The sequence below is a fragment of the Manacus vitellinus genome, unplaced genomic scaffold (assembly GCF_001715985.3).
Source record: "Manacus vitellinus isolate BGI_N305 unplaced genomic scaffold, ASM171598v3 scaffold_1_pilon, whole genome shotgun sequence".
NCBI lineage: Eukaryota > Metazoa > Chordata > Aves > Passeriformes > Pipridae > Manacus > Manacus vitellinus.
This window is the reverse complement of record NW_021939396.1, coordinates 7,253,403-7,279,338: the sequence shown is the minus strand read 5'-3', so window position 1 is coordinate 7,279,338 and position 25,936 is coordinate 7,253,403. Positions and strand designations below refer to the sequence as shown.

Genomic DNA, 25,936 nt, shown 5'->3' with positions numbered 1-25,936 from the left:
CTCCAGGCAGGATTTCACCAGAGTGGAGTAGAGAGGGGGAATCCCCTCCCTGGACCTGCTGGCCACACTGCTTTGGATGCAGCCCAGGATACAACTGGCTTTCTGGATGCAAGTGCACATTGCCAGCTCATGTCCAGTTTTCCATGCACAGGTATCCCCAAGTACTTCTCAGGGCTTCTCTCAATCCCTTCTTTCCCCTTTATTTACACCAGGGGTTGCCCTGACCCAGATGCAGCACCTTGCATTTGGTCTTGTCCAGCCTCATGACATTCACATGGGCCCACTTCTCAAGCTTGTCCAGGTCCCTCTGGATGGCATCCCGTCCTTCAGGTCTGTCAACTGCACCCCTCAGCTTGGTGTCACTGGCAAACCTGTTGAGGGTGCACTTGGTTCCACTGTCTATGTCACTGTCCCCTGAGGGACACCACTTATCACGGATCTCCCTCCAGACATTGAGTCGTTGCCTACTCCCCTCTAGATGCAACCATGCTACCAATTCCTCATCCACTGAAGCAGTCCATCCATCAGAGCCATCTCTCTCCAATTCAGAGAGAAGGATGTTGTGGGGGACTGTGTCAAAGGCTTTACAGAAGTCCAGATAGATGACATCCATAGCCCTTCCCTTGTCCACTGATGTGGTCACTCCATCATAGAAGGCCCTCAGTTAGTCAGGCAGGACTTGCCCTTGGGGAAGCTGTGCTGGCTGTCATGAATCAGCCCCCTGTCCTCCACATGCCTTAACACAGCTTCTAGGAAGATCTGTTCTATGATCTTCCCAAAGTAGAAATTTCAAAGGTGAGGCTGACAGGTAACTAGTCCCTAGTGTCCTCTTTTTTTCCTCCCTTTTTTAAAAATGGGTGCAATCTTTCCATTTTTTCCAGTCACCAGGGACTTCCCCTGACCGTCATGACTTCAGAAATATAATGGAGAGTAAGAATCCACTATTTAGATTGGATCTCCTAAAAATTTTTGAAATACTCAGTAATCAAGATGATGCACTGTTGTGATGACTGCTGACTTGGTGCAGTCCTTGTGGCTCTTTAGTTACCTCAATGAATTCTTACAGTTGCCCTATCTTCTCATGATGCAGGTTATTAAAGAAAAGAAGTTAATGACTGATTTTTATTAGAAATAACAAGCAGCGTTAATTACAACTGACGCTTGCAGAACCATTTTTTTTTACTATCTGCTTAGTCTTTTTGTCAACATTCACCACAATGAAATCAAACAAGGAAACAAGTGCAACACTTCAAATATAAACAGATAAACAACTCAACAAACTCTGTTGTTATCTTATTCTGATATAAATACCATTGGCTACAGCAAGAGGAAAAGGAAGGATTAAAAGAGATATCATAGTATTTTTACTTAGGCCAAGTGTCCATCAACCCTAGTGTCCATCTACATTAATACTTGCTAAGGGTAAAACCAAAAAATCCTGCATCATGGATACTTGCTTCTGGCAGTCACTAACTGGAAGATTTCAAGAGCTGGAGTTTGCACCACATTTAACAGGATGGATCTATGTTATAAACCCTTGCAGAATTGCCTTCAGAACCTATTTACTTGCACAGTAGCTCAAACTGTGTATCAGTGAGAAAATACATTCATGACAGAGGTTCGAAATCATTGCTTTCTAAAAGGTTTTCAGACTTGGGTTCCATAGCAAGGAGCTCTGCAGAGCCCATTCTCAGTAGGTGATTTAGTTTTAGTATATACCAGTTAATAATCTGAATGAGCTGGTGGTACAAAACCGATGGGCAGAAGTAAGTGCTTTTTTGGCTCTGCTATTGGAGGAGATCACTTTATAAACAGCACCAGACAGGCTATTAGTCTAAAGCTTATAGAAATAGTTTTACTCTACACAAATCAATGTTTTCCTATTTTCAGCAATAACATAATAAGAAGCACATTTTCTGGCATGTGAATAACACACTGACAAAAATAAAACAAATATGGAAGAAAAAAAGGAACTACCTTCTTGCATTTTTTTGCAGTGTATTGCAGTCAGAATGTTTATTTGAAGCTGAAAGTTTTTGCTTAGCCAGGATTATTTCTTTAGCCTGAAATAAAAACAGACAAAAAAATAATTCTCATAAAAGTTGACACTTTGCTCACAAGCATTTAAATACTCTCCAAAATAGAAAATTGAGAGTGTCTGCATAAATTTTCTCTTGTGACATTTATTCCTTCTGATAGATTTTAACACTCTTCACTCAGCATGAAGCACAGACATAAGGCAAATTTAACCAAATTATCTGAATGAAATTATAGTCAAACATTTATAAAAGTGTATATATATATATATATATATATGAGAGTATTTAAATATATACATCTATTAATATTTAAATATATGCTGTCTTGTTTAGTACCATGTTAATAATGCATATTACTTATTTTTTCCATAGCTAACTAATTGATTCATGATATGCCTCTCACTTACATTTCAGTTCTGGTGTCCATGTGCTTGTTGTTCAGACATTTTTATTACAGACTCGGCTACAGTCTGGACTTCTCCTCACTCTTTATAAAAATTACAAGTGACCACAAACTCCCTCAGCATCTTTGCTAAAACAGAATCTTAAGTTTAAAGTCCAAGTGAATTCCCCTTCTCAAAGAAAACATGTCTGCCATCATTTTTTGGAAGATGTGTTATCTCATTGCAAAGGAGTCTTTTTCCCTTCTTAACAACATCATGGGAGAGGGATCCCTTAAGCATTTGAAAGGAAGAAGACCAGGAAGCATACCAAATAGTTCATTTTATTGACTATTTCATAGTGTAGTTGATTTGAGAGCAGTCTGTTCCAGAAGCGCTGCGAATTTAGAGTCTCCATTTTAATGCCCCCAAGAAATAAGACAAAACCTGTAGCTTCTGTCATTTGTTTCCAGAATTCAGTGTGAAGGGGCTGATGCCCTTTCATTCTCTATATGCTCTGGTGAAGCAAAGTCTGTTTCTTTGTACCCTCTTTTCTCAGGAGGCCCTCAAGTGTTCTGTTCTGTTAAAATAATTTATTCCACTGATCCCCTTGAGACTCGTGTTCCTTACTTTGCCCTCAGAGCATCATCAAGGATGGTAAAGAAATGTGCTGGTTCTGGACTCAACAGAAGATAGTTCCTTGACAAGAACTGATCTTGCAACTTAGGTAAGGGTTATTAGGATTTGCCTACGAGAACATCTATCAATTATCAAATATTGCTTGACATAAAAGTTCTTCTGCTCAAAAGATGTCCTCCTACCTCTGTTCAGTTAAAAAAAAACCCAAACAAACAAACCAAAAACTAAGGAATACTTTGTAATTTTAGTTCTTTCTGAAAAAATGGTATGTGAGCTTCACCACGCCAGTAACTGACTGTCCACCTCTTAGTGACAGTGATCACTGAGGAAAACTGCTCTGAAAAACAGAACTGCCATAGCTTCAATTGTGGCCAAAGGTAAGACTGGGCTCAGTACAGAGGTAACTGTGTCAAATTTAAAGCCTATGGTATGCGGGAAGATGGACTAAATTAATATGATGAAGTTTTCTGGAAGTTATTATATGAAACTATTTCTAATATTTACATTAATTAGAAAACAGAAACAACACCATTATCAGAGAGTGCTAGACATAGGTGTGTTAAACAGATTCTGGAGTATAGTTGAGAAACCAGTAGAAATATGTGAAAACTGTATTTTTATTCATATTTTCAGTCCACATTTTTTTCCTGCAGTACTTTCTTCTTCTACAATGGGAATTCCATTGAGTAACAGAGTTTCACTGAAACACATTTATTCTGAAGGATTATTAGATTTCCAGGGCTCCACAGCTGTATGTCTCCACATGCCTTTGATGGTAATGAAATATTACTGCATTTACCATACCTAGATAAGTGAGAATTATATAATGTAATTCTATCAAATAACACTGACATGCATAATATATACCACTTCTATTTTTAGATTAATTAAGGAATTTAACTCTCACTGATCTTTACATTTCTAAATGCTTTTGAAGGCCCAGGCAATAAAAAGCTGTCAGAATTCATTTGTGATCAAAAGTTCAAATTTTTCTGTCTGATTCACTAAAATAAGAAAAGGAAAGTTTTAAAACATGACACAGAATGTCTCAGAACCCTAAATTAAACCTGCTTGCTAATAATATTGGGTTTCGATGCTTTTTCTCAGACATTAATTAAAATGTTACTGGTGTAATCCAGGATGACATTTCATAAAATCATATACGCCAATTTTGGTCAAAGTCTTTTAAAGAAACTCTCAGGTTTTAATTTTCCTGCATCATCTGCAAAGATGATGCTGCCAGGAACAGATGTTCAAGATTTGAAAAGCTTCAAGTCTCAAATATTTTTCCCAGAATATGAAGCACATACAATGTAGTCATGCAAAATCTCTGTACAGATGATTATTACAGCACAAACACTACACTTTAACAGTGTCACTGTATCATTTCACTGAAACTTGTGTCCTTCAGGTTCTTTTGATGACCTTCCAAAAAAATGTCAATAGACACTGCCTTAGAAAGGCACCCATTCTGTGGGATTTGATGTATAGTAAACAGCACAGTTAAAAAAAATGTTCCCAGAAAAGAAGGTGAAAATTATTTGCTTTCTTCTGCTTCATGTGGAATTTACTATCTCCAGCATCTGTGGTGTGGCAAGGTCATTGGAGAGGCAAGGAAAGAGGTTTTGTTTTTCTTTTTAAAGTCTTGAGAACTATGAACAGGCTGGAAGATGAATGGTGCAAGGTTTAGTAACTTGATTAGAAACTCACTAAAGGAAGTGAAAAACACTCACAATTCAGTTAGATTTCTGTTCTGTTACTGAGAAGAGTGAGATATTTTTAGGATACTATGGCAAGCAGCATCTTATAGGACACTATTTTTAGGTCAGTGGCATTTTTTAATATTTCAGTTACCTAAGGAATGTGCTAGGCCATTTATCTAGTTGCAAATAATTTTATTTTGATAACTTTTTATCAGGAACAAAAATATTAAATGTAGTGCAATATAGTCACTAGGCTTGTCTTATTGATACAGCCTGAAAGAACTTGCATGAACTCTGGTCTTCCAATTATCTTACTAAAAGGAACTCATATTAAGTTGGCGATCTCAAATTAGTATTCTCAAGCATTGTTGATAAAATCAGCCATAATATTCTGCAAGAAAAATACCTATTGGTCTTCCAGTTGTTAATCATTATTCATTATACCTCGCTTCCTAGATTACATACTATTAATAATAACATTCTCTCCAGCATGTCCATGTCTCTCTTGCACTGGGGAGCCCAGCACTGGACACAGTTCTCCATGTGTACCTCAGCAATGCCAAACACAGGGGAAGGATTGCCTCCCTCAACCTGCTGACAACACTCCTAATGCAGCTCAGGATACAATTGGTCTTTGACAGAAGAGGACATTGCTGACTCATGTTCAGTTTCATGGCAACAAAGACTCCCCAGTGCTTTTCTGCAAAGCTGCTTTCCAGGATCCAAGTGTTTGGATCCAATGACAACAAAGACATTAGACCATGCAGCACTCCGATCATGCGTCTCTTGCTGTGTCCAAGCTACTCAAGTAGTTTTTAACCAAACCAAGGCAAAGCTGAGAACGCTGACCCAGTTATTCTCTTTCCTCATGTCTTACAGATACCTGAGAATCAGGTCCTCTGAGATGAAGCACACTCCAGACTCTGAGGCTAAGTAAAAAACTTAGGTGTAGCAAAATATTAAGGCAGGTTACATATAAAGTTAATAATGGAATAAAGGCAGTTCTCAATCACAGTACAAAGAGCTAATATTAATTTTGCTGATTTAGGTATGACTTGCTAGGCAGGCGGTAGAGTTGAATATATATCCAAAGACTCTCTGAAATATTTACATTTTCTAAGGCACTGATCATCCACAAAGAACTAGCAAGATGGATGAGTAATAAAGCAGGGCATGGGATAGAAAGCTGATAGCACTTAAAATATGCAAACAACAAGTAAGTAGTAAACAAGACTGTTCATATACATTTGAAAATGACATTATCCAAAATGGTAAATGTCAAGGCCTCATTTTCAAATAAATTTATGAAAGCATAAATTCTCATATGAGTGAATTTTGAACATTAACAAAATATGGACCTTAACCAAATGAGTTCAATTTTCAGTATTCTTTAAGCTCTTAGTAAAACTGCACGCTTGATGCTAGAGTGATAGTTTGTGATTTAATGAGAGGCTCTCCTCATAGGGACAGACAGACTATGGGACTGGATAATGGAAGGAAATATAGAAGGTAAGAATCACAAATGGACAAAGCCAAAAATGAAAAATAACTTTTTAGTTAGAACTACTAGCTGCATAGTCTTAAAATTAAATCAGAGCACAAAGAGAAAGAACTGACCCCAAACAGCAGCTGAAGCTATTTCAGCTAAATAGCTTCTTCCTTCAGAAGAAAATGCTGTAATTGATATATTCTGGTAGACTCACATGTAGCCCCATGTACCTCTCCTCTCACACAGCAAAGAAACTTCCTAAAGGCCAGAAGGGTAAGGCTAGAACACCAAAAGGTTAATTTTTTACTGTAACTATCCTAGGGTAGGGTTACCCTACTCTGAAAACTGAAAGTATATGATGTAGTCCTAAAGGTCTGAAAAGCAGCCCAACCTTCCCAAGGCATAATTGCAGAAGAACACTTGATTAACCTCTCCCTCAACTTCCAGGACCCCATCACAGAATTCATTCTCATCTCTGGAACTCCACCTCCCTAAAACTTCCAGCTCTCTCTCTGCTCCAAGTAGTTTCAATTGAAATACTAAATTGCAACAACCTTCTTGCTCTATGACTACAACACTTTGTACGACTACTCAGTGGATCCTTTCCAACCAGGGAGAGCGTGAAGGAGAAATGAATGAAACAACTCTTGTTCCAAACATGAGACATGACAGGAGTGTCTCTATTTGCACAATAATGTGACCTTCATACATATGTGTGCCACACAAATTTTGAAAAACTGAATTGTTTTTATTGTTTCACAAGTGGAAAAAGAAAGTAGGTATGTTGCTTATTTTCATTATTTCAAAAAAAATTATCTTCTCACACATTTGCATAATACTGCATGTTTTGCAGAGTCTCTTTTAGCACATAAAAAGCTGGGTTTGTTTAAAATAAAGGAAATACAAACAGTTCTATTAATACTGATTTTCATAATGTTCCTTTAAAGGGATTATAAATACTAAGGTTTGGCTCTCTGATTATATTGTCCTTATGCAATGTTCCTTTTTTGGAAAATATGCCCTGATGGGAAAGGCTAGCCTGTATATCTTTATCAAGCCAGATGTTACCTGTAACTCAGAAATATTCCCAAAGTACTCACAACATTTAAGGATCTTCGTGTGATGTCTCCTCAGACTACTTTACATACCTTTGGCATGGTGACAACCAAATGACCAGTTGTTTGTGATCTTTTAGCAGAGCTGCTGTCTGGCTTCACTTCCTCAGGGAGGACAAACTGAAATGGCTATAAGAAAATATGGGATTGAAGTACATCATGCTAACTTTTTTCTTTCTTTGATATGGACAGAACACATGTTAAAATATCACTCTCACATCCTTTGATTTTAAGGCCAGTATAGGTCTAAATACTCTCACTTTATATAATCCTAATAAATTATTAGCATGCTAACCAGCTTTTACTTGTAAGTATAGTCAGATGTATATTCCTGAATTGCTGCCATTCCTGAAGTGACATTTCTAAAGAAGGTTATAAAATGATGCTTGACTTACATTAGCAATTAAATGAGAAAGATTATCCAGTCTATTTTGGATGTAAAGCAATTCTGAAGTTTTGTTTATTCAGTTGGTACAGTCAAAAATAGGGATTTTGGTTTACTGTGAAAGTACTTTGAATTTTTAAAAAAACTGATGACAAAATTAAAACCACTGAGAAGAGAGAAAACTGGAATGACATTTTAAATGCCCTTTTAGAAGAGTACACATCCATTGGTTTCTGTCAGCTATAAATTCCAGATTGTGAAATTGCTAAATTCTAGCCTAGGGCAACTGGGAAGCTCTCTTCTAAAGTGAATTATGGTACACTGTGTGGGGGGAATAAGAAGAGAGAAGGAGAGAAAGACAGTGAAATTTCAATTGCAGGCTTTGCAAGTCTTCTGGTTAGGATGTCCACAGTTTATATGTGGTCCAAAATAAAGCAGGTATTTAAAGAACATTCTTTTTGCATAGATACAATTGGGAACTCATACGAATCAAATCCATAGTCCACTGAACAACTATGGTAAACATTAACTCCTGGTTGGAAATGAATGTAGTAAGAAAACACCAACCTTTTCCTTCACCAGTACTCGTATGTAAGTTGGCTGCACGTCAACATCAAGCAGAGAAGTGTCTAAATATCTTCAGAATGAAATATAAATACATGAATCAATCTATAGTAGACTATATACCTCTTTTGTGATGATTTCACAGTTTATAAAGTACAAACTTAAATTTCAGTTATTAAGTTGTATTATTAGAATTTAAAGTCTTTGAAAGAAAAACACAATCTTCTTGTGAATGTCCATTAAAATAATGTCTAAATTCTGTGAAGTCCATCCCATTAGCTATTGTATAACTGCAAGAATTCAAAACCTTTGTGGAGAACAAAAAGGTTTTTCATCTATTACTGTAGTGCTTTACATTAATAAGAAAAGTAATCTATGTTCTATTTAAAATTGCAAAATTGTTTTCCTACTTTTCTTTCTGAAGTCTTTACTAGTAAATTTATAATAGGACTTCTCTTTTTTTGCACAGAATTTGCTGGAAACTAATGAACAGAAATACTTTACGTTCCCAAAAAACACAATACTTTTAAATTTCAGTACTGTCAAACAAAATTTATGACCTGTAAAAACTCCACTTTAACATCTGCTCTTCATCATGTGACACCTGATGCGAGTCATGTGAATGTACAAGTATGTATTCCCCATTTCCCTTCTTTAATAACATTACTTCTCAGGTGAATTTTTCAGATTATTTAGTCTGCATTTCTTACAAGTGAGCACAGAACATTACGATATGCACTGCCATGGAGGTGGTGCAGTCACTATCCCTGGAGGTGTTCAAGAAATGACTGGACATGGCATTCAGTGCCATGGTTTAGTTGACAAGGTGATGATGGGTCAAAGGTTGGACTCCATGATCTTGGAGGTCTTTTTCAACCTAAATGATTCTTTGATTCTGTAACACATCAAACAATTTATTGCACCTGAACAGATTTTCTGAGCTTCCAAAAAGCCTGTATCTTATAATTCAGAAACATGGAGCAGGCCTCTTCTGAGGGAAATTAACGAGCTTTAAGGGAAGAACACCTGGCAAGAACAGTATTTCTGTGCTGTAAAACTAGTTCCAGCTTTACTCTAACAAGTTCCTATTATGGGTAGATAAACTTGTGGGTTTCCAGCCTCTTCCTGAGGAATGGAAAAGGTCATTGTACTGCTTAAATATACATACTACCAAATAGTTATCAGTTCTCTTCATGATACTTTGGCCTGGTTCAACCAAATTTATTCCAGGTAATGCCCTGGTATAGTTCAAGAATTAGCCATGGACTCTTTCCAGTAAGCAAGGAAAGTAGGACAAGGCTACCCTGCTCTTTTTCAGGGAGGAGAAGAATTTAAGTATAAGGATGTGAATTGTACTGGAGCACTTCTAGGGCCAAAAAATGAGCAAAAAGCCCACTCCCTACAACCCTGATCTGCAAATGAAGAATGGAAAAGATTTTACGTAAGTATGAAACGACAGGCATGGAGGAGACCTGCCTGTGGACTGCAGAAAACATCACTTCCCAATAGGACACAGTCCTCATTCAGGAGTAACAGAACAGCCTAAAGGGTCTTTAGCTTATTTGGCTTCACTTCTGTGGCACAGGCTTCAAGATTTATTGCATCACCCCTTTGGTTTTTGTTTTCCTCTTGAAAAGGCCCCAGTACAGGGAGGAGTATAATTGAAACACTGTGTATTAGATCTTACAAATGGCAAAAATTAAGAGGAAAAAAAGAAATCTGACCTGTAAACAGCAAGTTCCAAGATGAACTGGTTGTTTTCTTCATCATCTTTCAAAGAGAAATGAAGCCTAATAACAATGATAAGAAACACTTCCAGTATAAATACAACTGCAGTGAATAAGCAAACATTACAGCACACTTCAACTGCTAGCACTTTCGGATGAATACAAATACCATTTAGACAATATGTCATGTGATCATTTTAGAAACGGTTGCAACTTGCCTCATGAACAGAAAAAAATACTGGCATTTGAACCGAAGTAATTCTTACATTTATTTTCTGTTCTTCCCACTCAATCCACAAGAAAATGAAAAAAAACCCCACTGCTGAAGGTCAGTTAAAATTAAGCTCATTCTGTCAATGCAGAACGAGAGACATCTGCTGGTGAAACCTGCCTGCTCTGTTACATCTTCATAGAAAAAAATCAGATATAAAATGCATGGAAAGCCCAGAACTTGGCAACTCTAACATTATGGTATGTTAAAAAAAATCAATTTTGTTCATAGCAATTAATTTGCCTAGATATCGGTCTGTGCATTTCCAAAGTAAAACATGATTTGCATAATAGCCTCGGTTCTATAATCTTCACATTTGTTGAAAATGAGCCTGTAGATTGTATTATCTGCATGTTTGTGATCTGCTGGCTGAGTTCTTAAAATTACAAACAAATCTTACCAGTTATAAATTGAAAACATCACCTATTGCTACAATCTAAGGAGATCTAGTCTAGACTTACAAGGTCTGCTCACATGCTCAAAAGTTTCCCATGTATTAAAGTATAGAAAAAACCAGAATAAAATCACCTATGAGAATAATTTTATAAATTAGTTATTAGTATAAAATGAGAGGTGTTTGCTTGAAGTAATTTATCTGGACTATTTCATTGACATTAAAATACTTAGATACATTGGGTTCACATAACGGAAAGATGCTCAAATGTTAACAGATAAAAGAGTAATTTTTTTCAGCATTAAAAATATTTGCCAGATATACTTTTTACTCTTTTCTCTCCTATATTCTGATACAGTCAATTTGCAAGAAAGTTTATGGAATAGTAGTTTATGTGTCTTTTTAATGGTAAAGTGCAATGAATACAAAACAGCTTCTTTCTCTCACTGCATTACTGGTTTTGAGAATTCACTAACACATAAAGGGTGAACAAGAAGACAGAACTGTAAAATTTTCTAGGAGGAAGCTTAATCAGAACTGAAGAAGAGAAATAGTCTGTCCTCAGTAGAATGCAGCCATTTCTTTTCCTAACCTTCCAAAAGAATGGCAGAGAAACCTGGACACTCTTATGGACATTAGACTTCCACACTGAAGCAAAAACTTTGGAGAATACCATCTGCTTGCTCGTATCTCTCTCTTCATGCCTCTCCAATTCACTGCCAGATTGCACTGAGGAGCTGTGATATTCTTGTTGAAGCCATGAAAAAAAAATGCTGATTGGTCTGGCTTTACGTGGGCACATCCACAGACTAAATTCTAATCCAGAAAACTTGGGTGACACAAACAGGTCTGCTGCTAACAGTAAACCCTGTATTTTTTCTAAAAAGACAGCCAGGGCTTTAGTCTACATATCTCTGCTTTTTAAAGGCATAATTAGCTTCTATTAGCACAAGATTTAAATTATTTTATGGTTGTCTTCTCTGGACTAGAAATTTATATATATATTTTTACTGAATATTGTGTACTACATATAATGTAGGTTTTCAAATTCTTTTGATTTGCATGGATTTATAAATTTCCAAGATTTGGAAAGCAGGACAAGTGTTTTCATAGCTTTGGTTTTGCAGCTATTTAAGTCTTAAGATGGAAAAACTTCTTCAGAGAACAGTAGACAGGTAAGTGGCCACTTTCTGATGCCAGTCTCTTGTAAGAGGCTCTTTGGGGAGCTGTTTATAAGGGAACATTTGTGCTCTCAGTCTCCTCCTTTCCCTTAGAAATGAAGGTTTGGTTCAAGTGAAACTAATGACAACACGTGGCTGATATCCCTGGAAACTCATTCCAAAACACTCGAATACCCAGGTACAACAGAGGCTGATAGAACACCAGCCTCTGTTGCTATAGACTTCACTCAGTGTCAAAGGGCCTCATGCCACAGAAGCTGATAAGGTATCCTTCCCAATTCTGCCAATTTTACATTTGTTATCAGAGGACAAAATGATTTCATCCAGAAATATTACATGGATGTTTTTTTCCACATTTAAAGTGGCTGCTCATACACATTTACCTTTAATAGTCAAACCAGTTAAACTTTTTCCATATTAACAAGATGCTCCAAGAAAGAGCCTTACCATAGAAAGGTAAAGACTAAAATATATCTTTTACAGAAAAACAAGTTGTTTAATCATTTAAGACTAAGATATTAAATTAAACAACCTTCAACACTTTACTCACTGAAAACTGATTCTTTTTCCAGCACCAGAGTACAAATTTAGAAGACAGTTTTTCCAAAAGGAATATAATACTCCAACAAGAATTTCTCATCTCTCTTACTTTTGTATTGTCACACATGTTGAACTAGTTTCCCAAATCAGCTATAGAGAGATTAGACTGTTTAACCTCTTAACCTTACATACTTAGGCACATTCACATTCAGAACTTTTCCTTCTGCAGTGATCAATGTCCAAGGAGGCTTCTCACTCTTTTTTGATTCCCTTAACAAAACAGAAACAAAAATGGTTTATGGTTAACGGTTAAAATTTTGCTATTATTATGTTTAATAGCAAAAAAAGAGCATGGTAAAAAGTAAGAATTATCTAGTATTTGATGTTCAGGCTATAAGTTATTTCAGGAACAAAACAGATTATATCACATTTCCAACTGCACATTAAAAACATTGGCTAAAGATGAGCAAATGCTTTGTAATATCACATCTTACATGGATAACAATTTCTTTTGCATGTCACAATATCCACTATCAAACAGTAATATATCAAATTATCTGGTATACCATAAGAAAACAGTGGATTGCTTAAACATCTGAAAATTCTAGTTATGAATGGTCAAACTAATCATGAAGTGCTGTTGCTGCTAACTGGTTTGATGTATGTTTAAGCAAGCCTAAAGAAATTTTATTTATGCTCACTTAATTACTACTACTGAACAAATGCTTGGCCTATCTCCAAACAGCATCAGTCTCTCAGTCACTTCTGCACTAGTAAAAAGAATTTTAATGGTCAAAAGATTACAAGCAGCACCAAATATGATACAGTAGGGCCCAAGTGCAGACATATACATTATTTGTTGATGTATTTATTACATTTTTTTGCTGTGTTCTTCCTTGAAAAAATACAATACGTATTCCTGATGTATTGATGATGTACTTATTCACTATCCATTTCCAGCTATCAGCAATCAAACTATGGCTGACTTTCAATTAGTGCAATAAAGAAGCTACCTTAAATTTATCTGCCCAAACAAAGCAGGTCACAGTAAGATCATTAAGACTTGTAGTACTGGTATTTTCCTCTTCAAATGTTTAGCAAGGAAAGGAAGAGTAAGGAATCTTATAACATGAAAAAGAAAAACCTTGCTTGCATGTAGGTAAAAATATGGCTGTTAAAAATACAGCACTGCAATTGTCATGTTGTATTAATCTACTCTTCAGCTGGTCAATATAGTAGGTATGCTTACTTCAGCCAGCATATCAAAAAGAAAATATTTCTCAAAAAAACTCAGCAGCAATGCATTGGGTTTTTTTGCTCCTGAACCAATTTCTTACTCTAAGTCCAAGGTTAAGAGAATATTAAATATAAATCACTAATGAGGGATATAAAGTATACTTAAGATTTAGAACCCCTTGGGGGGAAAAAACATAAAACCAGATTTGGTCTATAAATACAACGGATTTGAGGAAGAAATAAAACCACTCAGCTACTAGAATGACTATATAAAACCAATTTCTGTTTAAGAAAGATTCACAGTTATCCATGTGTTAAATACTATTCTACAATATAAATCAGAGTTCTCGTGTGGGATTTGTGGGCTAACAGTTTCTATACCTGAATTTCAACTCTTGACTTGAAATAAAAGTGAACAAACCACCACCCTGCTCAAAAGATATGTTCATGTCAATTTTATACTAAAATACACATCCTTTTATACTGAGTAACTTATATGAAAGTTGTATTTCAGCCTCTGTCTACCAGAGGATTTCAAGTTGTCAGGGCCACTTTTCTGTTCTAACCTTTCTCATGCTACCTAACACAAACATCAACACTAAACCAAAACAAACACCAAAAGGATATTTAACTCCTTCAAATGCTCTCAAAATTTAGAAAAATCCCAAAAATAATTATTCTATCTTTAATACAACACTATTTGGACTCTCCTTGAATCCTTACAGGGAAGCATTTGGAACACATTTGCTTTTGAGTAGAGCAAGGCACTTCCAAACATAGCAAAATTCTAACTGGGTAGGATCTGGATTCACAGTAGTTCTTCAAGTTAGACCTTGAATTAATAATAGCAACAAGTTATGCACACTTCCAGATTTCTTGGAGAGCTCCCTAGGACTGACTTTTTCAACACTTAGGCTTGATAAAATTTCCAAAAAGCATGCCCTTAAAAAGAACAGCTAAAAAAATCTCTGGTACAAATTATGTTATATAAGTAAAGAAAAAAAAAAGACATTGCTTACAATGTTTGTGGAACTGATAAGCCAGTAGCAGTAAAATACTGTGGCTTTTTGCTAGTATCTGCATGAATTTTCCATGTTCAGCAAAACCAGTGACAACTTTAGAAGGTTTTAAAGGCTTTTCAGGGGCCAGACTTCTTCAGATTCACCATGCCAAGTAGCCCAGATAACATGAAGAATCCTATTACTTATGACAAATATACTTTCTAAAGTATGCGAAAAAAATTCTCAGTTACACAGAAAAAGTTCCTGAAATGCCACTTGTGCAAAAATTTTGTAGCATGACCTTATGGCATTTATATAATGCAATCTGCATGAATGCTTTTAGCAGAATATTAAATGTAGAACTACACAAAACATATTACTTAGCTGACAGAAAAGTGAAACTTCTAAACTCCATCAAATGGAGTTGAAAAGAGAAATTACATTTAAAAACCCTATTCGAGGAAAAATAAAGAGTACCATAAATGAAGTTCAGAAAATGAAACAAAGCAAAATGAACAATCTGAATATTTAATTTATATTTTTATAAGCCTATTTTCACAGGCAACAGGGATTTAAGCTGCCAGTTCTCAGTAATATTTAATGTCAGGCAGTCACCCGCCTGTCCTCTGTACCTTAGAAAATGTCTCTTTCTTCAATTCATAGAACATATTAAAACAAAAAAGCACCTTATATTGTCTTTAGCTCTCCGCTTTTCTTCAATGTATCTGTGAGTTTCTAATCTAGATTCTGGAGTATATGGTGTAGGCTCCTCCCAAAATCTTCTGTCTTCTTCATCATCTTCAACTGTTCTGCATGTTTCCTGCTCTTCATCGCCTTCTGCTTGATGGTTTTCTTTCTCCTGTAGGGAATTGGGGCTACACAAGAAAACTGGAATATTATCCCAATGAAATGAAGGAAGAGTAACAGTTCTTGCTAATGAATAATTACAGTAATATTTTTTTCAACCCAGTAATAACAACTGTATAATTCCTACCAAGAACAATATCTTATATATTGGGGTAACATCCTCTGCTCTGCTTTTTCTGTCAATCAACAAAACACATTTTGACATAATGTTTTTCATTGACTTGTCTAAGAAGTGATAGTATGGCTATGACTAATCCTCTGAAAACCCTGATAGATAGTTCAACAGATTCAATTTCAGAGGCAGAATTTTCAGATACCCTCACAACTTTCAGGTGAGAGAAAACTTTCAGTCCATGTGATGTTTAAGTATTCCCAATATCAGGCAGCAGCAAATTAGAAACTTATAAAGTAGCAATAAGCATCTCCTCAAGTGCCATCTTAACATTGAGTAATTTTTTTCTTCTAGCTCTAAGCCTCTCTAATTCTCTACCAACAGAGGGAGAAAACTAAATTTATGATAGAGCTGTGATCTATGAGGACAAAGTTCTGCAGGCAGCTCCATGGAACTTAGTCTCTATTAGATTAAAAATAAGATGGATGGCAACTGCAGTGTAAGATGACCCCAGATAAAAATCCTGCTGCTGTCTAGGGACTATCAGTGATATGAAGTGAAAGAAGTATGAAAATCAACACTGCAAAGCCTTTTACATCTCCAAAGACCTGCTACATTCCATTTCAATCTTCAGATCTAATAATGCTAAAGCAAAAGCAGTTATAGGTGAACAGACACTTTCTCTGGAACCTCTGCATTACCTTAAATAACAATTTCCAGCTGTTCTCCTGAAAGAAGCAATCAATTACACTATTTTGGCATCCAGAAAACTTAGGTTGGAGTTTTGGGACAAAAATTCTATTGCACTGTCTGCAGGCAAATAACAAACTTGTTTGTAATTAGTTATATTTTTCATTAGAGATAACATGCAAAAAGGAGAAATAATTCTGCTTGAATCAACAATAAAGATGAACAAAAATATTTATGTGAAATAATATAAACTCTTCAATTAAGAAAACCAAACTTCTTAATAAAGAAAGAGAAGAATGATATTTATTCACATACTATTGTTGCTTACTGTTACCTGTCAAATCCAAGCTTAGATTTCATTTGGTTTTGTTTCTTGTCCTTTCTTTCTTGCATCCTTCTTTGAGCCTCTTCCTTTTCTCTGGCCCTTTTGAGAAGGTAAACTTGTTCCTGTTCTCTGATTTTCTGTTTCACTTCTGGATAGTTTTGAACTGCTTTAATCCTCTCTGAACGTTCTATTTCTTTACTATCCAAATACTTCCCAAGGTGGAAAAAAATCAGTATAGATATGTGAGAAATTATAAGCATATTCAAATCAATAAATCTATTAAACTGTAGGTTAATTTTGAAAATTCTGTATACAATTAGAAATGTACCTTTCAAACCTTCATAGAACTATGTTATAATCTATTAAAAAGAATTATCAATAACTGTCTATTCAGATGTGAAAATGGTTTGTGGTAGTTTTGGCCATTGCACAGAACCTCAGTCTCAAAGTAGCTATTTACAGCCAATGCAACATAGCACATTTTTACACCAACTTGTGCCTTTCTACTGCCTTGCATTGCAGGTTTAGAACATACTGTTGGTATGGTACCAACAACCTGGTAACTTTCTGCAACCATGATAATAATTTAAAATCCACTGCGTATATAAAACAAATGAGAAAAAAAAAAAAAGCAGAACAAACATTTGTTTCTTCAAAACTTTAGGGATCTCAATTAAGAAAGACAGAAAAGTTCACAAATGCATGTGGTTCCATCAAAACAGAACCAATTATTAGAATTAATTTACTGCAGTCACTTATTCATCAGAATATCATTTAATTTCCTGTGGACAGTAAAATAATGCTACTGGTTTTCCCAGAACAGGTATTTATTTTATTTAGGATTAGTAGGTTCAGTTGACCGTGCTCTTTTTTAATTTGGATTTAATTTTTTAAATCTTACTTTTAACTGATGAAGTGTTGCCACTACAAATTGTCTATAGCCTTCAAATTCAGTGCATGGGTTACCCGCTAGAAACAGTTCCTTCAGATGTATGTTATGTTTTAGGGATTCAATACTGGAGAGTTCACCAATGAAATTTGCTGTCAGGTCAAGTTTCTTCAGTTCTTCACAGCCTAAATTTTGGAAAAATCTTAATTCAGTTTGTCCATAACATAAATGTACACATGACATACAAAGACACACACATGCACACATCTGGATATAAAACTGTCTCCATTTGTGTTCTGTAAACTATTTTTATTCTATCAGAATACATCTTTTCTGAGACTCTGAGTGAAAAGAGTGACTCACAATATTTATAGGAAGGAAACAAACTCAATAAAATAAAAAATACCAAAACATTATTGGTTTTATCAGTCTCAAAACTTTGTGATCATTTATAGATGAGATATTAAATGTTTCATTTCTAGAAAAGCTGGACTTCACTTTTAACAGTCTGATTACCTGGATACCCCTCCTCAACTGAGTCTTAACCATGTTGGTAAAACACTGTCTAAGTGCTTCAAGACAGCAGGATCAATTAGGGGTTTCATTTTTGTATATGGTTAATCTTTGGTAATATTATTAAAGTGAAAAGTCAAGGTTTTCTAAAAATTCACTCCAAGTTAAGAAGAGGTCTTCCATAGGTTTCACTCTATGGACTCAGCTATCATTTTAAACATTTTATCACTGGTTAAATTGCAAATACTGGTGAGAAAATGTTAACTAAATCATAAACAGAAACTCTAAATTAGATAACAAAATGCTCTGGAAAATCTCAATCCAAAATTTATCAGCCTCTCCTGTTATCATAATCTGTCCATGAAACCTTGACTCTAAGAGTAAAAACGTCCAGGTAAGAGCAAGCTCAGCTTTGATGCTCATCACGGTAATCACTTCTTTTCCTTTGCTGGTCTATTTGGTAAGTTTTATTCACAGTGGAGCTGAAGGAAAGTAACAATGCAAAACAATTTATCAGGGGATTATAACCCAAATTTATGCAAGGGTCATTCCCAAAGCTTCTAACTTCTAAGTAAATAACAAATCACAGTAAAAAATAATGCAGCCTGATAGATGAATTTAAAATTTAGTGGCATGAAAACAAATGCAAGTTTCTCAATAAATTGCCAAAAATATGATGTACTACCTATTTCTTCAACTTTTACAAATTCGTGTTTAGACTATTTGCTTATTGTTTATTTAAGCCATCCTCTTGAATCAGCTCGCAGACTTCAAAACACAAACAAAATAAACCAACCACAAAACGAACCAAACCAAACCAACCAACCAACCAAAAAAAAAAACCCCAAAACAACCAACCAACCAAAAAAACCCAGATTTTTTTTTTTCTTTTACTGTTCATTTTTCAAGGCAGATATCTTAAAGAGTCAGTAAGTGGTCCAATCAGAATCAAGAAACAGAAAACAATCAAGTCATAAATTATTCAAGTAATATGGAATGTGTTTATGGGTGGCTCTAAGTGTTGATTATAGTCTTGGAAAATGCCATATCTTTGCACATGAAATGTGCAAAAGTGATAGGATAAAGGATTAAACACAGATAAAACAGACAGGATTTCATGCAATGAGAGAGAAAAAAAATCATCTGAAAACCTCTTTAAAAATACCCCACACCCTCAATGCAACCTGTGCTCACAGCAGAACCTTCCTGTGTGTGGCATTTGACTGCTGAACTGAAGATGATTGTTGAAACATTACAAAGAGACATTTTAAAAAGTTCAGTGTTTAATTTTAAGAAAGTTCAATGAGAAAACTTCAGCACTAGGAAGCCCTTGGCTACAAAGCAGCATTTATTGAAACCCTGCATACAAAACCACTCAGTATCAAGAAAATACCTTCACTGGTGAACCTGCTTAATGGCTTCTACCGTCTTTCACACTAAGTCACAGTTTAAGTGTTCTAATATGAAAAGGCTAAATGGTTTGTTTAAAAACTGACCTTCCAGATTTTCAATTCTTTCAATGTTGTTCAAAGCTACATTTAAATATTCCAGCTTCTTTAGTTTGCTCACATTTTCTGTAACACAACACAGATACATTATTTCAGTTCTCTGCATTGGAAAGGGCATTATCATTTTACCTGTTCACTTTACTTCAAAGAAAAAATAAAGCAGAAAATAGGAAGGACAAATCAGAACACACATCACATTACCGGGCATCGATATTTTAATATTAATTAAAGGACAAAACAAAAAAGTTCTCCGAAAACACAAATTAAAATAAAAAAGTAAAAAGAAATAAGGAATCTTATACACACATTTTTAGCACAAATCCATAAGACACATATCTAATGCAAGAGGACTGGCCAAAAAGCATGGTGAGAGCATGACAAATGCAAAAAGCACCTGTTGTAAAACTCAGAAAGGATCAGACCATACTTGGACAAGCTTTATAGAATTAAAGTTTTACACTTACTTATATAGAAAATATTGGCTTTTTTAGTTTATCTGTAAATTTTTGACATCTTTAATCTACAGGTTTAGTACAAGAAACTTCCTCTTCCCCTTTTCTAAAAATTTTACACATAAGGATTTCTGTGAGTTCAGTATGAACAAAACAAAGACACACACACACATTCCCTGATCTTGGAGTCTAACCTGTATTATTTTCACCATGACCTATTGGAATTAGCAGGTTCACAGTGAGTGGGGAACATTTCCTCTTTGGAATACCGAAAAGGGGTAAAGAGGGAAGAGGGTAGCAACAATCTTCATCGCTTCCAAAAATGTCTGAAAAATGCAAAGACCACTTGAGATAGATGACCCACAGGTCAGAGACTTAAATCTGAGACAAGATACAGCGGGTAACTCGTGTCATAGTTACCAATTTCTTCCCAATCACCACGTTTCAAAGATCTGACTGGAAAACCTGTCCAAAGAAGTCATCAAGTTTACCTCAAATTCTAACTCACAAGCTGCACTGAATAACTGCTGTACAAACTGTGCCTGCTGGGGCAAACAAAGTAATTCAAGCAGAGGGAGCTTCATCTGACAAACACAGATCATGTCTGCAGCTGAGTTAGTTGTTCAGGCTCTTCTACGGTGATTACAGAGAACTAGGCTGTTCAAGGTGCAGTTCATCTTACCTTAAATTTGCTGTCTAAAACTAGTGAATCAAATCATGCACAAAAATATGCCTTTTCTTCATGACTGGTTATAAAGGGAAGGTACTGTAATTTGTAGACAAAGATGTCTACAAATTTGGTGACATGAATCCTACCACTTAATACTAAGACCTTGGAGAGGTATTTTCTTCATAATTCACAAAAAAATGATGAAATTAATTTCTCAGCAAGAACTTGTGCAGCTTAGGTTGGATGTTTTTCTTACAGTATTTCTGTAATGGCAGTGCCTGTACACACGAAGACGTGAGAGAGCTGAGTGTTGAAGCCAGTGATATCTTGGGGTTTTTTGCATTTACAGAAGAGAATCAGGACGCATCCATACAGTGGGTGCCTGACAACCTTGCTCAGTAGGCAAGTCTGATCTTGAGGCCTGCAGAAAGGTTTTGTTTAAGAAGAGAAAGGACACATCCTGACAGAGTCAATATAAACCATTCCAGGATGATATTCAGAAGCATGCTTGGAAGTGCTGTGCCCTCTGCAAGGACATGTTGGTATCCACTGGAAGAATTACTTCTCAAATTCAATACTTTGCCACATAACCCCTGTTGGCAATGCTTTTGGTCACCCACTATAGTGCAGGGATGGTGTGTCTTTGTGTGTGTTTGTTTTGGATTTTTATCCCATTAGTTACTAAGGTATTATCTTGGAAAGCCATTACATTATACAAGAATATATGATTCACTAAGTTGCACACTTTTCCAACTCCTACAGTTAGATCATGCCAAGATAAAAACTGCATGCCTCAAAAATGAAATTGCTGAGAAAACTTTGTGTCCAAAAAGCAACAATCTGAATATGATATCCTGTACTAACCTAAAGGAGGTCTGAGTGTTGACAGAAAATCCACAAGATGAAAACTTGTTAAGGACACAGTAACAGAGAGAAAAGCAACTTCAGTTTCAGTCCCATTTTTGATGGGGCAAAGCATCATAAAGTAGTTTCAAAAAACTTATTCTCTCTGGGAGAAGATTCCTTCTCTCTAAGAAATGCAGATGGTAGCAGTACAGTTTCATGATGAGCCACTCCAGAGAATTTAGCAGACTTGCCTACAAGTTCTGAGCACAGAATTTCATCTTAAAACTTCAGTATTTAATTTCTTCCTCTTAGGGAACTTTAAAGAGACATGCTAATATAATTCCTGAACACTTCCAACTTTTCAGTACTCATCTATGCACTATCTGTAGAGTCTAAGCTTTTTCAGCCATAGGCTTGATGTTGCATCTTTCAATAGAATGCCAATGAAACACATGAACCAATGCCAAAAAATGCAGACCATATGAAGTCATATCCTCTCCTGTGGTGCAGGAAGACCACTGAGACTGTGTTGTAAAAAGTTTGGTTTATGCATAAAAGCAAGTATTTTATTCTAATGAAAATTATTTCAATGTCAACAAAAAAATACCATTTGCATAAACACTTCATTTTAAAATGAGCCTGAAAAGAGCTAATCCTACGACACCATAGTCCATGGCTAAACCCTTTGTTTGCCACAAATATGGGATATTTAATAATATCTTGACTTTCGAGATTTTAATCAGTGAAAGGTGTTCCACACTCATATTCTAGTGAGTATCTGTATCCCAGTAGTATCTTTTCCATTTAAAATTTCTCTTGCAAATTTCTGAGCTTCTTAGAAATTTAATAAAGAAATCAGGGAAGGAACTCTTGTAGGAGCACATCCACAAGGAACCTCTCTGTAGTTACTCACTGTACATTCTCTTAATTTTTTTTTTACCTGATTTCAAAATTATGCATGTAAATCCATTTTAAAATAAACATATCCAGAAAACACTTACCAATTTTTGGAATGAGATTATTCTGAAGATAGAGAATTTTTAAATCTCGACACCATTTGTCAAGATACTCTAGTTTTTCTATTTCCTGCTGATGTAAAGAGATTTCTTCTAGTGAAAAAATTTCACAGTTGTTATGTTCTGCACGTCTTCTAACAAGATCTTCAGTGACTGAAAGAAACATTAGATGTCATATTTCCCCTTAGTCCTTTTCTGCCATCTGACTTATAAACAACTTATAAATTCATTACAATACTTTTTTCCACCACACCAAATAGCCCAGTAGGAATGCCAACAAAAATAAAATCTGCAAGAAAAGATATTGAGTACCAAGTAACCTCGAGTCACTCTCCCACAGTAAACACCTTTTGTGAAACACACTCATGTCACCTGTAGCATTTGGAAAAATCCAAATGAAAACTGCTGAGTGTTCCATAAGAGTGTGATACAACCCTTGCAGAAATTAATCCAGCAGCCATTATTTTCTGCATAGCTTGGGTTGCAGATTGATTCATATAGACAAGAAATGGAGTGTTTTATGCTGTTTTATTTCCAGATGCCAGATGTTCACATCACAGAGAGCAGTAGGGGGGTGGGAGGAAAGGAAACTATCTACAGTGTGTCATCATATTCTTCAGTACAGTGTGCACAGAAATAAGCAGGATAAATGTTGAAAGTAGGCAGATATTTTTTATGGCAAAGCCATAACTAACTCATGCTTATAAACGTTTGTTAGAATGAAATGTGTACCTGGACATTTCTTAGGCACCACCAGCTCATTAGCAGCCAGCAAAGGAATTTCAGTGGCTGAAAAACATCAGACCTGGGTTCAGAGTTATCCTGTAGTAATATTTAATGCCAGGCAATCTTTCAAACAGTGGAAAGGCTCTGGATAATGAAGGTAAAGAAATTCTGTGAGAACCAATGCTCACTCTTGAGCTAGATGTTAGTACTTTGTTTCCAGGCGGCTGCACCAAAAAAACGCTGGTATTTTCTTCTCCTTGACAAGGAGTGAAGCACTGATGAAAAAACTAGTGGTTTATTAAATTAGCATGGGTATTTTCAGGATTGCTAATGCCAAAAGACCCACAAAAAACCCACAAAAAACCCTGAAAACAAACCCCCTCCCTTCCCCCCCCAAAAAAATTAATCCTTTAAAAAAGACTGAAGAAAAATAAGTAAAAATTACAGAGAGATCTGTGAAAACAAACTGTTCCTATCATGCATTAATTAAAAGTATTCTTTCACTTCTTTATCTCAGGAAGGGTTTGTGACATTATCCAGTTGTATAGTGGTCCTGGAATGGCTGCACACTTTCACACAGACAGGTCTGCTTCAGGCTGGGAAAACTATGTACCAATACAGCCCAGACTCACATGTGTCTGTGCCTCTCCTGTAGCTACAGTCTTTGGAAAAAGGGGTGAAACTGGTTTTGTGTATATTATATGATTTAGAGATGACGAGGCTTAAATCTCCCTTCTGCTCAACAGATTTTCATCTGGCATGATTTACAGAATTAAACGTGGTGATACTGATATTGATGGAAGGGGGGAACCTGTCTGCACATAAATCATATTGGGAAAGGTAAGTGTCTTTGTATTTTTTAACCATCTTGGGCAGGTTTGCTGCATCTGAACAACCATCTTCTCTTTAACAGACCATTGATCGAACTTGATTAGAGTAACAGAGAAAAGAGAAAAAAAGGCAAATAACCATGACTAAATACTTTAGTCTTCAGAGAAATTATGAAAACACTGGCATTTCTAATAAGTTACTCAGTAAATCTGTTAGAAATTAAAAGGAAAAAAAAGGCCTTCTTACTACTGTATTTGGAGCAGATTTTTCAGTGCCACTATTTCCAAGTAATTTTGAGCAAGAAAACAATATTCCTTAATCTGCATACATACACACTATGGCAATACTATGCTCTAAACCTTTTATACAAAGTCATACAAACTGTTCCTGGCAGTTTAATTACAGCCAGATTTCCCTTTTCTGATGAAAATTGAAATTACTGTTGCAGCAATTATGCAAAAATGTCCACTTCCATTACCAGATGGTTTGCAAAGCAGAGACAATCATTCACATAGAAGCTACTGTGGAGCTTTAGGGACCTATTTTGGGGTCCTGCTGCAGGCAACTGAGTGAATATTTGGCATTTGGTATATGATCTAGTTCATTTAAGAGGAATGAGGGAAACAAGCTTGTAAGAAAAAACAAATTTTAAATGCAATTTAAAACAACAGCATTTTCAGGACATTGACAAAACACACTGAATTCACTGAGAAGTTCATTAAACAGATTTTCTGATGTTGTGTGCAGTAACAGGAGACTGGCCCAGTGACCTGGGAGGCAACAGCTACTCCCGGGTTCCCATGAACACAGGAGGAAATAAGGGATGGCATCACTCAACTGGAGACAACAGACCTTGAAGATCTAACTTCCAAAAATTGCATGTTTTACTCAAAAAAGGAAGCAGATACGAAGGATAATATTAAAAAAATTGGAAGAATAAGCAGGTGGACAGCTGCTGGTGTATCTCGAAACAGTAAGGGCAGCTGCATTTCAGAAAGGTGAAGTATGCAACCATTATTTTAGGACTCAAATTCATGCTGTGCTGTTCAGGAGGCAAAGCCATTCTCCTTCAGGCAGTGCCTGCTCAGGGAAGGCATCTGACAGCTTCATGCAGGGAGAAGGAGCTCCTTTCCAAAGCACTGTTTTAGCCCCGCACGGGACTGGCAGTCCAGTGATGATATACAATCAAAATAGATTACAGGAAAAATCACAGAGGAAGGGAACTCCTCAGTAGCTTTTTTTATGAGTGGTAGGTGTGAGCACTCAATCTTCTAAATCATACTGCTGTACCTGTAACAGATGATGTACCCGTAACAGATAATCAATTCATAAGTAACAGTAGGGAGTATTCTAACCCCATTTGGGTTTTTGTCACATCTGACAGCCCCCGGCTCAGACACGACCCATCCTGTCCAGCATCTCCCCTTGCAGGGGCTGCCATACACACAGAGGGCTCCCCAGCTGGGCCGCCTGCGAGGCCTCTCGGGGGCTGTTTCAGGAGACAAGAGCACCCCTGTGCTGGATGTGGTGGGTTGTTATTGCCAGGGAGGAGGGAAACCTGATAATCGAGCCAAGCTGAGGAGAGCAAGGGAGGCAGGAGGGGAGGGGGCAGCCAGGGGAGTGTGGGAATGGCAGGGAAGGGGAAACGAATCATGGAATCGTTCAGGTTGGAAAAGACCTTTGAGATCATCGAGACCAACCCAGTACTACTAAATCCACCACTAAACCATGCCCCTAAGTGTCATATCTGTGCCTTTTAAATACCTCCAGGGATGGTGATTCCACCACTTCCCTGGGGAGTCAGTGCCCTTTCAGTGAAGAAATTTT

General features: G+C 36.2%; 1 protein-coding gene across 1 annotated transcript in view; it reads right to left on the bottom strand.

Moving 5' to 3' along the window:
* LRRC6 (leucine rich repeat containing 6) overlaps positions 1–25,936 on the bottom strand; it is a 33,547-nt gene that overhangs the window by 7,248 nt on the left and 363 nt on the right. Inside the window, exons 2-11 of the mRNA XM_018074419.2 lie at positions 22,538–22,705; positions 19,557–19,634; positions 17,560–17,732; positions 16,668–16,867; positions 15,351–15,539; positions 12,620–12,697; positions 10,039–10,104; positions 8,318–8,387; positions 7,399–7,494; positions 1,978–2,063 (exon numbers count right to left, since the gene is read on the bottom strand). Coding sequence (XP_017929908.2) covers positions 1,978–2,063; positions 7,399–7,494; positions 8,318–8,387; positions 10,039–10,104; positions 12,620–12,697; positions 15,351–15,539; positions 16,668–16,867; positions 17,560–17,732; positions 19,557–19,634; positions 22,538–22,705 — 1,204 coding nt within the window. The remainder of the gene's footprint in view (positions 1–1,977; positions 2,064–7,398; positions 7,495–8,317; positions 8,388–10,038; positions 10,105–12,619; positions 12,698–15,350; positions 15,540–16,667; positions 16,868–17,559; positions 17,733–19,556; positions 19,635–22,537; positions 22,706–25,936) is intronic.